We start from the raw sequence: 14,706 nt of genomic DNA on the forward strand, positions 1-14,706 counted from the left end.
ATACTAGTCTCCTTTCCTTTTCATTATCAGCAAAAATATGTTGCATACATACACACACACATACATACACTCACACATGCTTGGTGAGGCTTCAAAGTGGCTGTTTTACAGCTCCAAGAAGCAAATTTAGAATAGTTGTTTTACTCAAAATGTAAATACCTTGTCAAAATAATTTCCTAAGCCTACTATATCTATAATAGTGATAGTAAGGCTTCTTTCATTGTCTTTAATAACATTGTATAAAAAACTTTTTCGTCAATAAAAGATTATAAGCAGAATTTATGTTTTCAGAATAGTAAAAACTATTATTAATAAATACAAGAAATTTTTAAGTAGAAGTTTATTTTCTGAGTAAATTTTCTACAGCACTACTAAAAAAGGCTCTCTCTGCTGATGTAATTTGTAATTGACCCCCTCAGAGAGGGTCCGCAACTTGGGCATCCTCCTCGATCCACAGCTCACATTAGAGAACCATCTTTCAGCTGTGGCGAGGGGGGCGTTTGCCCAGGTTCACCTGGTGCACCAGTTGCGTCCCTATTTGGACTGGGACTCACTACTCACAGTCACTCATGCCCTCATCACCTCGAGGTTCGACTACTGTAATGCTCTCTACATGGGGCTACCTTTGAAAAGTGTTCGGAAACTTCAGATCGTGCAGAATGCAGCTGCGAGAGCAGTCGTGGGCTTTCCTAGGTATGCCCATGTTACACCAACACTCCTCAGTCTGCATTGGTTGCCGATCAATTTCCGGTCACAATTCAAAGTGTTGGTTATGACCTTTAAAGCCCTTCATGGCATCGGACCAGAATATCTCCGAGACCGCCTTCTGCCGCACGAATCCCAGCGACCGATTAGGTCTCACAGAGTGAGCCTTCTCCGGGTCCCGTCAACTAAATAATGTTGGTTGGCGGGCCCCAGGGGAAGAGACTTCTCCCAGAGATTAGGACTGCTCCCCTGGAACCAGCTCCCCCCAGAGATTAGGACTGCCCCTACCCTCCTCACCTTTCACAAACTCCTTAAAACCCACCTTTTGTTGTCAGGCATGGGGGAACTGAGATATCTCCCCCGGGCCTATACAATTTATGTATGGTATGCTTGTGTGTATGTCTGTTTAATAATGGTTTTTTTAAATATTTTAAATGGTAAATTATTAGATTTGTTATAAACTGTTTTTATTGTGTTGTGAGCCGCCCCGAGTCTACAGAAAGGGGCGACATACAAATCTAATAAATAATAAATAATAATAATAATAATCAAGCCATGAAATATTTTAAATCAACCAAAGTCAAATAGTATCTAAAGATTGACATGGAATAGATTGGTACAGTTTTAAGTATTAGAAGGTTATCTGCTTTAATCTATAGGGTCTTCTACATCCAAACAGCTAGCCATTTATTTAGTGTCTCTGGAATCAATTATACCATTCTAAAAAGAAAGAAGTAAAAAGTGGAAATGAGACCAAAATGAGGCCATTTTTATTCACTGTTCATTTGACAAATAATAGAAACAATATCTTTTCTTTACCACTTTTGCTTGACAGAATAAACCTTTTCAATATTTTCTTCATGTCAAAAGAGCTCTTTAAATGATTGATATTCTTAACCTTTTTTTAAAAAAAATTAAATATATTGTGTTTCATTTATAAACATTTAACTTTTTTCAGGATATCTGGTATATTGCTAATAATCCCTGTACTCAAACTAATTTGTAAATGTTCTGTACTGTAGCAGTCTAATTAAAATGACATAAGATTCATCTTTCTCTTCTTGTTATTTCAAGAATTACTCATCTTTGATTTAAAAATTGTACTTGCAGACATACCCACGCTTTGTGCACAAATAGATTAAATGAGCCTGAGATTTCTGTATGAGTAAGATAATGGTGCTAATTTCAGCATTTGCATATACAACACACTTGCATCAATTAAGCTCCTCTCATAAATGTTTTTGGGACCATAATTCTATTCTTCTTCACTGATCTTTTATTTCTTCAGTTCACTATGATTGACATGAACCATAATTTTGTTTGTCTGAGAAACATGGACATGCTGATTTTGAGAGTCTATGAGATTTTGCTTGAATATTGCATTATATGAGAATTTTTAAAAAATCGGGATATGGAGATTATGAAAATGGACAGGATGACTACATTGCTCAGAGGATGAATGGATTGCCAAGTATTATTTTTTTTAATACTCGTCTTAGCCTTCTGGTTCAGATATTCTTCAGACTAGATTTGCAGTATAAAATATGCATACAACTTGAAATCTTATAACATTGGGATCTCATTCCTTACCTCCTTACATCAGAGGTGGATTCCTACCAGTTAGTAAACAGGTGATGATGTCACGCAAACAGTTCTGTCAGTGCTGATCTGTGGGTGCCGCTATCTTGTTTTTGGCTTCTGCACATGTGTGCCCATGCCACATGGCCAAGCGGCACGCAATGCACACATAGCCACACAGCACAGAAGGAAGCAAACAGCTGACTGGAGAACTTTGGGAGTTGAAGTCCACAAGTCTTAAATTTGCTAGGTTGGAGACCCCTGATCTAAACTGTTAGGGGCCAGCTTTCAACTTTTATATAACTTATATAATATTTTATATAATTTTGACCTATACATATATTATATGATCTTTAATTATCAAAACAAATTGTTTTCATAAATATTTTAAAAATTGTAATTGCTCATCAGCTAGATAAAGGATATACAGTAGACCAAACAAAAAAGGTTACCATAGTAAAACAGCAACCTTAGCAACTTTAAGAAAGTAAAACAGGTACAACCATTAGTAATTATTGCTCATAGCAGGGCTTAATCTATACACAATATAACACAACTTGGCCATATTTATTTGTGTATTAATTATTACAATTATTTATATGTTGCCAAACTGATCGATTCTACATTATGTTAAAAATGTACAATCAACATGCAAGAACCTCAACACTAAATAGTTTATAGAAGGATGGAAATTTGAAGCTGGTGAAATGAACTGAAGCACCAATTGTGAGCTTTGAAATACATATAAGTATACATATTGGCTATCTATGTAACAATTAATTTCATAATGAAAATGATCAATATAGCAACATAAATACAGATATATAAATGCTTGAATAAAATGATCATCAGAGATGTTGTGAAATTCAGAATTTTATGTAAACAAGCTACTGGATTTAACTCTAAAGAAAGAAAACATGTAAATGTCAGCAGATTCTTATTAAAAATAGCAGGCTATACTGTCCCAGAAACATCGGCTTCATTTATCATTTCCAATTTTAAAAAACCCTGCACTGTATACATAAGGATAATATTTATATTGTATATGAAACTGTTAGTGCTTCTGCCACAGTTGATAAAAAAAAGAATGTAGTCAGGTTTTTACTGTTGAATATGGGAATGGGAACATTGCCAAGGAAAAATCCCACTGTGTGAAAGGAAAATGATTTGTTTACAGTTGTTAGACATTCATGGTAATAAATATCTAGAAGCAAAGATACAACATGTGTTGTGAAAAAACAGACTTCTTGCTCTGATAGCAGAAAAAGCAGAGGATGATAAATTTAACCAATAAGGATGATAAAAGTAGCCTTTTTCCAAATGCTACAATATTCTGTTCCTCTGACATTTGACTCAGTCCACAATATGTTATTTATTTAACTGAAGACTTTTTTTTGTAATAATTCCTGCAAGAGAAAAAATAAAATAGAGTGGGGATCACTAGTTGTCAGAAGCTCCTTGCTTCTTACTTTAAATTAAACAACAAAATAATTTTACTTGACATTTACTAACATAAACCTGAATCCCTAATAAATTCTGCAGAGTGCTGACAGGTTGAATTGCAAGCATAAAGGGGTGGGGGACTTTGCCCTTCTCTCCATTGCTACTGTTGGATTATTTATGAAAGAGACAAAGGAAATAGTCTGGGATCCGCAAATCATCCTTTTATAACCGCTTTCTCCTATCTAGCATGTGATGGAAGGTTTTGATTTCATGAACAGCGCATTAAGGAAGCCAAATTTTCCTCTGTCAGTTTGAATATGATGGAAGAGTTTGTTCTCTCTATTATTTGGAACAACTATGAGGTACATTGCAGGTTATCTCTTTTATTCTGCAGGTGAAAGAAGTATGTATGAATAATCAGTAGCTGAACTGTTTTCAGCTTGCAGAGGAAGAGGGAGTTTTGGAGTTCTTGCTATTATTTTATTTAGGAAGAAAGGGATTTCTAAGAATTATCCCCCTAGATGTTCTAGTGATGAAATAAATTATCCCCCTAGATCATAGCTGTCAAACTTGCGGCCCGTAATATTGGCTATGCCCACACCCAGTTTAGCAATGGGGTAAAAGGTCATGATATGTCACGTGACAACACCGTGCTGATTTGAGTTTGACACTACTGCGTTAGATGTTCTAGTGATGAAATAAATAGAAACCTAGAAACATAAATAGCTGTTATATATACAAACATATATAATAAGCAGTGCATTCCAATGGCTTTATCTGGTTACTTAAAACATTTCTGTATCATCCATCTGTCTCTGCATCTTCAGCCAGTATATAAAGGATTTCTCCTTGTGCATTACAGTTGCTTATATGTAGTGTTCCTGTTGTAACTGAAATGTATACAAGAGATTAGGCTATAGCTCCGTATAGCGCTAGTACAGGCAGTCCTCAACTTACAATCAGAACAGAGCAAGTCCATCATAGCCATTACTTGTAATGGTCACAAAGCAGGTCACCCACACGACTCACCTGACATTACAACCTTGTTTGTGACATTTGTCAAGCAAACACCATGGTCATTAAGCAAAGCCACTGTTTGCTATGGGGTGTTTTTACTAAAACTGGAAGCAAACATTTTTTGACAAAAGTGTTGTAAATCATGATCATGTCACCATGGATGCTGCCACAAATAGCTGTAAAGGTAGGTGGTCAAGTGCCCAAAATGAGGTCACTTAACCATGGGGGAGTGGGCTGGCCATTGGAACCGGGTATAAATACTTTTGGTGGGGGGTTCCATATTAACCTCAAATGGTTTCTAAGCAGCCAGTCATAGGTCAATGTCTATCTGTATGTTTAGAAGCCTGTGGAAAAGAGAATAAAGCTGCTATGGGCTAGATAGGTTCAATGAAAATAGGACTGAAAGGCTTGATTGATTAAGACAGGAAAGGGAAAGGCATAGTAAAAGTGGAAGAACAACAAATTGCCCAAGTTACTATACAATCAACTTCTCCGTCCAGTAATTTGGCAACTGTCGCTTTAAAAGCTAAATCCTATTTTGCAACTAAGTTTGCAGTTATTTTAACTTCTGTGGTTCTCTTAATCATGACAATAAGATTTTGTTGCTATGAATATAATTATCTCATGTTCCCACTTTTTTTGTGGTCTGCCTGTTGTTTAGATTATTCTTTCATGGTCTTACAAACAGACATTTCGAAGTAGGTACATTAACAAGGACTAAAGAGTAATCCAGGCTGAGTTGAATGTTTACCCTGAACAATGAATTGAAAGAGAGCACTGAAAGTAAATAGGGAGAATCACTTGAGATGGAAAACAAAGACTAATCTAATATCTAAAGAATCGCCCACAAGCAAGAAAATTGGGCTCCCTATCTTTCCAGCAAGTACTGTTGAGCAACATACTGCTTCTAGTAAAAGGAGTGACATGTGTATAATGGAAAATACAGATAACTGTCTGTAGAGCCAGTAGATGTACCTGCCTGATAGTACACTATTTATAAAGAAGTATTTTATGAGCAAGATAATAGAATCTATTTCCCCACCTCACGCCATAATGATACATGTTAAGTTAAAAGAGTGTACCATCTGCAGAAATTCAATTTCCATTTGAAGAGCCTCACAGGCATTTTCCATTTCATCTTCTTTATAATTCTCCAACTGCTTTTTAAGCCTGTGACAGTATTAAGAGAAAAAAAATCATACCATGTGATCTGGTGACGTAATCAGCTTCCTCTTAACTGCAAACCTAATCCTCATTTAACCTTGATTATTTTAGCAGGAATTTACAAAGCTTCTAATAATTTGGTGGGTCATGCCTTAACACGCAGTTTTAAATTGCAATTCAAAATTGGTTATGAGGTAACAACTATATTCAACAACCTAGAAATCACAATGCAGTATCAGCCAAAGATTAGCAATATGTAGAAATTAAAATAATTTGGGGGCAATGAGGTTTATGTCTAAACTTGCATTACAGATCTTTGTATAATTTATCTCTGGCTGGATTTCTCAAGCCTTGGAAGATGGTTGTTTATCCCTTTTAGTTAGTTTAGTTTAACCACAGATTAGATGCTTGTTCTTGCGGCCAGCTACATTTTTATATCTATTATCTCTTATTTCATTTATAAACTATCCAAAGTTGTTGGGGAGTCAAGTTATGTCAATATTTAAATAAGTATATAAATCTACCATATAACCATATGAGAACAATGAGGGGGAAAAATCTTTCACAGGCTCATCCTTGGCTTCAGAATATTTTGCCAGACTATAAACTTCCTGGTTTTCTGTTTTCATTCAGCCACAAGACAAAACTATTGCTTTAGGGTGGTGACTGGGTAGCTGGTTAGGCAGCTTAAGCATTTTGATGGTACTTTGTTTGCTTGATTCATTAAGCACAGCATCATCTGATGATGACTCGCAGCTTCCTGTTGGCTTCCCCATTGACTTTGCTTGTTGGAAGCCAGCTATGAAGGTTGCAAATGACAGTCATGTGACTCTAGGAGGCTGTAGCTGTTATCAAGCTGTCCTTTGCATTCCAGTTGCAAAGTGCTTTAAATCTTGGTCATGTGACTGTGCGATGCTGCGATGGCTGTAACTTCAAGGGCTGTCTGTAAATCTCATTTTTCAGTACTGTTGCAACTTTAAATGTTTGCTGAATGAGCAGCCGTGAGTGAGGATTACCTGTACAGCTTTTTGCATTATTTGGTGCAACATATGCAAGTGTGGGATAATGAGGGTTTTGTACTAAAAGCTGGGAAGCCCAAAATCTATTTCCTCATTATAGAAACATAGAAACATAGAAGTCTGACGGCAGAAAAAGACCCCATGGTCCATCTAGTCTGCCCTTATACTATTTTCTGTATTTTATCTTAGGATGGATATATGTTTATCCCAGGCATGTTTAAATTCAGTTACTGTGGATTTATCTACCACGTCTGCTGGAAGTTTGTTCCAAGGATCTACTACTCTTTCAGTAAAATAATATTTTCTCATGTTGCTTTTGATCTTTCCCCCAACTAACCTCAGATTGTGTCCCCTTGTTCTTGTGTTCACTTTCCTATTAAAAACACTTCCCTCCTGGACCTTATTTAACCCTTTAATATATTTAAATGTTTCGATCATGTCCCCCCTTTTCCTTCTGTCCTCCAGACTATACAGATTGAGTTCATTAAGTCTTTCCTGATACGTTTTATACTTAAGACCTTCCACCATTCTTGTAGCCCGTCTTTGGACCCGTTCAATTTTGTCAATATCTTTTTGTAGGTGAGGTCTCCAGAACTGAACACAGTATTCCAAATGTGGTCTCACCAGCATTCTATATAGCGGGATCATAATCTCCCTCTTCCTGCTTGTTATACCTCTAGCTATGCAGCCAAGCATCCTACTTGCTTTCCCTACCGCCTGACTGCACTGTTCACCCATTTTGAGACTGTCAGAAATCACTACGCCTATATTATACATATAACTTTACTTACCCTAATAACTTCAAGAGTCATTCTCTTTCTCAGTGCAATGATGAGATAAAAGTAGGATGTGAGAGCACTATTTACACTGTCTTAAGCTCTTGAATTAAAGGGATGGATAGAAATCTAATAAATATATTAGATACAGTGAAAATGTGCATGATTTTAGAAAATTCTTCCTCCAAGATAAAAATTTAAGTATAGCAAAAAAAAAAAAAGAAAAAAAAAAACCACCACCCCAGCTCCAACCCTGCAAGAAAATACAGAAATGTAGGCAATGGGTTTTACCTAAGCAAAACAAGGCAACAAGCGTAACATTTTAATTGAGATTATTGAGTTCACATACCAAAAAATAGCAATTGTTTTGAACAGTATTTTCAAAACAAACTTTTAAAGATATAGTTTTATGCTTCTTCCATACTTGCTGATGGAGTCTTAGTTCAGGTGACACCATGAATATATGTCATAACATGTTCTCAATCACATGACAAGTTATTGGTAGTAGCAGGCAAAATGTTATCAGGTTACATAAAATTCAAAAAAAAAATCATTACTGAGTAGACAATTCAATTTTATAAAGAAAACTGATATAGCACAGTTTATGTTGAGCATCAGAAATGTTTCTCAGGCTAATTCAGGTTACATAAGGGATATGTATGAAATAAATTTTCAAAAAATTAAATATATAACACATGGATATATTATTACATGAAATGTTTTATTAGCATAGAGATTGCTTTAAAATTTAATTGAATGAGTGATACTAATTCTATCAGTGACAAGTTAATACATAATCTTATCATAAATAGGCCAAATTTTAGTAGTGCCATAAGTTTTTTAAAAACCTTCTGAAATATGAGAATTACGGTATATTAAATTTATTCTGGCTTTCTTTTTGCAGTCTCTGAACTTGTCTTAGAATTTAGATCTGTAGGATAGAAGGCAATTAAAGAAAAGCAACAGAAAACTGAATAGACCTGAGAAAACTATTTATAGCATGTCTTCCACAAGAAATTTTTTAAAATCTAAAAACCAGGAATCCACATGCAGCATACTGCCCATTTTACTTGCTTAAGTAGATACTTGCTGGACCAAGAAAAGGCTATTTCAGATCATTTAATGGCCCGTAGTATATGCAGCCATAAACTTATACTGCACTCCTTTTCATACCTGTCAAGAGACTGCAGAATGAAAGTTAACTATAAAATTGTATCAAATCCATTCATGATAAGAGAGGAACAATTTCTGGGGTCATTGTGGTGATTTTGAGAGTGGTGAGTGAGCTTATATTAGTGAGTGTTATATTCTGGGGACAGGATATTGGTTAGAACAAGAGATGTGGGCTGAGATTTTATAGATACAGTGATATTAGACACTGGTAAGGTTCACAAGGTTTCTGTATAGAGACTGGTACATAATTGCATGAATGCTGCTTCCACGCATAAAGATTCTGTTGGGCATAGTGGTAGCATGCAGTTCTGAATTAGACAGCTATTTTAGTGAAACATTAATTCAAATCCTAGCTTCCCTGTTAGTATTCCTTTATCCAGTATACATATTTTTTAAAGCCACTCTATACCCTACTGGCAATTGTGAGAAAAAGGATCAAGCAGCTATGAGAGAGCCTTCAGTAATGTACTCACTAATAAATGAGGGCTGGAGTATACTTATCCACTTTCTAAGATTACTGTCAAACCCCTAATCATAGCACACCAAGGAAGTTAGATTCACAGTCCTATTAATGAAGCTTAATGTCAGAAAAAAAGCATTTAGGTCCTGGAAACTAGATAAGTATGTTCCAGCTTTCATTTATTATTATAACACTCCATGATCATCTTTTTCCCTAACTACGGATCTACTATTATGTTTTGCAGTGATGTTGTCTCACCACACCCATGTAAATACTATGCACATTTGTTGGCTTTAAGGATTCATGTAGACAATCATAGATAGATCACTTTTAGTAAAACTGGTACAGGAGCATGGTGGCTCACAAGGTTAGGATGCTGAGCTGATGATTGGCAGGCTTGTGTTCAAGAACCGGTTGCTGTTGTAGGACAGAGTGAACTCCCATCACATGTTCTAGCTCCTGCTGACCTAGCAGGTTGAAAGCGGACAACTGACAGTAGACAGACAGGTATTATTTTAAGTGGGCAATTTAATGGGGTTATGAAAGGAGCCTGCAACAGGGTGTCCTCCAGACGATGATGATGGTGTCATCATTTCAGCTTTTCAACCCAGAAGTGCTTTGGCACTCAATTGTAGTAATAGTAAAAATGATTTTAGAAAAATTATTCTATACTGCTTTATTTTACTTAAAACTAAACAAATATTCCCCAATAACAAAGTCTCCAAACATAAACATTAAGTAAAGGCAAGTTTTTTAAATCAGAAGAAATGACTCCTGCCTAAGATCTGATTACAATCCTTTATACTACTGCAGTTTATTCTGCAATAAATTTCCAAATTTCGGGGATATATTTTTTCATTGCTGAAAAACTTTATAGAATTATCAAATCTTTCCCACCAAATTCATAATCGCTAAAAATGTACATATGTATTACGCATTCATTGTGTGCCTGGATGTCTAAGTAATTGAAGCAGTACTGATATCACAGGTAACCAAAATGCACAAGATGCAGCTAAAATATGCAGTAAAATGGGTAAGGAGTAGGGGAAAACTGATTCAATCAATTTAAAAAGTATATTTTTGCAGGGATCAAATCATCAGTGTTGGAGATCTGCAAGAATATGCCTTGCTGTGTTACATATCTGCAATCAGGAGGTATGATTTAACTTCATTGCATAGGGATGATTTATGATCCCCTCTAGCAGGGAGGCTACAATCTGTAGTTTTATCAGAAAGCAAAGATTGGATCAAAACAAAAGTCAGAATATTAATTCCTCCCTAATGTCTATTTAGATTGCAACTCACTTGCTCAAAGTCAGTACAAGATTAAACATTATTATTATTATTATTATTATTATTATTATTATTATTATTTATTAGATTTGTATGCTGCCACTCTCCGCAGACTCGAGGCCCATTATTGTGTTGGAACTATAAATCTAGCTAATGCTGGTCATCAGTACTAGTTTCCTCTAAAGACCAACTTAATATAATTTGCAATCAGTCCCCTCCAGAGCAATCACTGCAATATTTTTCTAGATTACCATAGTCACTATCCTTTCCTGATCAGTTGCTATAAGACCCAACAGCTGATTGAGCAGTTTTATAACAGGATACATTTCCATTATTGCTTCAGCAGGTCTTAGCAATACATACCAGATTTGCATATTTATCACATCAGATACATTCTTACTAGGTACAAACCTGAAATTTACAACAGGCAATTAAAGACAAGATAACTTGCTATGTATCAGTTCATCTACATGTGACCAGAGTAGAGGCAACTGGCTTAAAGAAGGAAAAGTGTAGCTCACCTTTTTTCCTGTAATGATCTAACATACCTTGCTTTTAAGTCAAGTTCATTTCAGAAAGGACTCCTAAGATACATCACAACTTGATCTCCACTGACTCTCTGTCCCCAACCATGGAAATTAATTGTAGTCAGAATTGGTCATAACATTGGTAGAATGACAGTCTGAATTTGAATCACTGTTCCTCAAAACAAATTGCCCCCCAGAGGCGGAGTAAAGACGCTGAGACATATATTGTGGATTAAGGGTCATTTATTAATTATCATAAATTTAAATGACTTTAAATAAATTTAAATACGTAACTTTGAATATTTAATTCAAAACAGACTAAGGACCTGCAGAGCCAAACTAACGGGGCGGAAATTCCTACTATAACATTCCTTGGCAACATTGGGCAAGAACTCCTTGCTGAACCAGGTGGAGGTACCACCTTCACCTGGATCAAACCACGCCCCTTCGTCGTGTGGGAGGAATTCACCCTCCAATCCCCAGGGGAGATTGGATCCGGTGATTCCCATGGACATCCACTCTCCAATCCCCGACGTTGCTCAAACCTCTAGTTCCTGGAGAGAGGCGGTCCATCACCCTTAAAGGATGCCCAAAGGAGCATACGCAGTTGCTTCTAATTGCCCATTTCCGCCCCCAACCTGCCAAACCCCAGTGACCACAGGGAGGCCTATTTAAACAACTAAAAGCGCCGCACTCCCTAACCAATCCAGTCCGCACCGTCAGTGTGGAATAGGCGAAAAAACAGCCGCCTCTAAAGGGGAGGCCGCAAAAAATTCCTATTCGGCCCCAAAGGCGACCTCCTTAGGACACACTGTTGATAGCGGAGGGTGGGCGGGTGTTCGCTGGCAAAGCGGCAATGGAGGTCCCTTCCGGATCGCCCTTTAAATAGGGCGATCTGGGACCTGGCAGAGCAAGCCGGCAGCGCGCTCTCATTGGCGCGCTGCCAGAAGCCAAACTTCCGGGTTCCAAATGAACCCGGAAGTGCTCAGCTCTGAAAAGAGCTAGCTCAGCGTCGCCCCCGCCCCGTAGGCAATTTCAGCCGGCGGCTTTAAAACCGACGGCTGGGCATTTGCCCCCCAGAGGCGGAGTAAAGACGCTGAGACATATATTGTGGATTAAGGGTTATTTATTAATTATCATAAATTTAAATGACTTTAAATAAATTTAAATACGTAACTTTGAATATTTAATTCAAAACAGACTAAGGACCTGCAGAGCCAAACTAACGGGGCGGAAATTCCTACCATAACATTCCTTGGCAACATTGGGCAAGAACTCCTTGCTGAACCAGGTGGAGGTACCACCTTCACCTGGATCAAACCACGCCCCTTCGTCATATGGGAGGAATTCACTCTCCAATCCCCGGGGGAGATTGGATACGGTGATTCCCATGGACATCCTCTCTCCAATCCCCGACGTTGCTCAAACCTCTAGTTCCTGGAGAGAGGCGGTCCATCACCCTTAAAGGATGCCCGAAAGGAGCATGCGCAGTTGCTTCTAATTGCCCATTTCCGCCCCCAACCTGCCACGGAAGGGGGGGGTCAAATTTCAATTTTGCTCCCCCGACCCCCACCCAGCCTCTTAAACTAGTTCCTGGAGGCACCTCTGCAGGTCCGACAGGAAAATGGCATTCCCCTCATCTGAGAGGTGAACGCCGTCGGCCCGGTAGAGCCAAGGGGTTCCAAATTTTATCAGGGGATGCTTCACTACACACACCACCAACTCCCCCACCACCCTTCCAATGGCCTGGTTGACCCTTAACCTGGCCTTGTTCACAGCTTTAGGCGAGATAGCATTCTGCCAGACCAGTCTGGGGAGAATCTCAGACCACACTATGCGTGTGCCTGGATATGCGGTGGTGATGGCCTGCAGATCTTCGCGAGCCTGGATGCTCACTGCCAAGCCACTCAAAACACCGAGGTCATTGCCCCCGAGGTGGATCACCAGCAACTCGGGGGCTCTCCCGGACCGACACTGCTCAAAAAACAGGGGGCAGAGCCCCTCCCAGCGCATTCCCCTGCGGCCCATCCAGACGACGTCCATCCTGGCGCCCAGGGAAAGCTGCGATCCGACAGAAGACCTCGCAGCAAAACAGCCGGCCCAAAACACGAAACTGTGGCCCAAGAGCCAAACCACGGGCCGGAAAACAGCAACGGCTGAAACAACAAACCAAACAATTAAAACAGCCAATACCCGGGTCCCTATCGGGGAAGCCTAACATATGAACGGAAGGCCGCAGACCTCCAACGGCAGATGGCCATAATGTGGTGATCCGCTAAACCAGCAGTGGCGGCCGCGGTAGCAGCGCCTATCCGAAACGAATGTGTGCCGAACCTGGAGGGGTCAGCACCAACTTGTTCAAGGGCCCGGGTTGTAACGACCCAGAATTAGTATTTAGTCAAGGGAGCCCCTTCTAACATTCTCCTAACCTGGAAATCACTACACGTGTCGGGAAACCCTTGAGCCTTGGCGATGAACGCTAGACCCGCCAACTTACCCTTAATGGTTTTGACAGTCAGACCACGCTGGTGTAACAGCACACAGTGCTCCAACAACTGGTCGACTGGTATGGGCCAAGCCTGCCTGTAACCCTTGCTAGCCCTGAACTCCGAAAATTCCTTACCTGCCCTGCGGTACGCAGCCCGGGTGCTTGGAGCTATTGACAGCCCAATGGCCCAATCTGCCTCCTGCCTCCCTGGTTCTGCAGCCCCGCCAGGCTCCCTAAGTGTCCTGGCATCTGGTCTGGTGTGCTCCGTGCCCTGGGCGCCAATGCCCGGAACCTGGCCAGCTGTCCAAGGGAGAAAGCGTCAGCCGCACCATTCTCCAATCCAGGCACATGGCGTGCCATAAACAATGCATTTAGAGTCAAAGCTCTACTGATGAAAAAACGCACCAGGTGCATTACCCTTTCGTTTTTTGAGGACAACGAATTCACCACGTGGACCGCCGCCAAGTTGTCACACCAGAAATGAACCACCCGGTTGGCGAGCTGACCTCCCCAGAGTTCCACCGCTACCACTAAAGGAAAAATTCTAGGAATGTGAGATCCCTACAAATTCCTGCTGCCGCCCATTTGGCTGGCCACGGTGAATGGCGCCACCTTCCTCCTAGCATCACCCCAAAGCCAAGGGAACCCAAGGCATTGGAGTGCAATGGCAAGTCTGCTTGGAGAAGCAAATCTTGCCACCAGAAGGAAATCCCGTTAAATCGAGCCAGGAATGTCTGCCATACCCGCAAGTCTTCTCTGGCCCCTGCATTGAGCCGCACACGATGATGGGGCGAGCTTAATCCCTGCATGGAGGAATACAGTCTGCGTAAAAACGCCCTACCGGGAGCAATTACCCGGCATGCGAAGTTAAGCAGCCCTGTGAGCTCCTGAAGCTGTTTGAGGGTTACTTTTTTACGAGGTGAATAGGCCGATATTCCCCTAGGGCTTTCTTGGGCACCCCCCCGAGGGGGGACCCTCCTATTAGGCACAGGGGGGGAAGGGGCCCAGGACCCTCCCTTCGTCTACCTCTTTCTTAATCTTAGCTAACTAAATCGTCATTACC

At 39.8% G+C, this 14,706-nt stretch overlaps 1 protein-coding gene across 1 annotated transcript in view; it reads right to left on the bottom strand.

Annotated features, from left to right (window-relative positions):
• Window positions 1-3,617: 3,617 nt before the first annotated feature.
• CCDC172 (coiled-coil domain containing 172) overlaps window positions 3,618-14,706 on the bottom strand; it is a 38,853-nt gene continuing 27,764 nt past the window's right edge. The window contains exons 7-8 of the mRNA XM_070752641.1: window positions 5,826-5,913; window positions 3,618-3,689 (exon numbers count right to left, since the gene is read on the bottom strand). Coding sequence (XP_070608742.1) covers window positions 3,660-3,689; window positions 5,826-5,913 — 118 coding nt within the window. The 3' untranslated portion in view covers window positions 3,618-3,659. The remainder of the gene's footprint in view (window positions 3,690-5,825; window positions 5,914-14,706) is intronic.

Source organism: Erythrolamprus reginae, chromosome 5 (genome assembly GCF_031021105.1).
Source record: "Erythrolamprus reginae isolate rEryReg1 chromosome 5, rEryReg1.hap1, whole genome shotgun sequence".
NCBI lineage: Eukaryota > Metazoa > Chordata > Lepidosauria > Squamata > Dipsadidae > Erythrolamprus > Erythrolamprus reginae.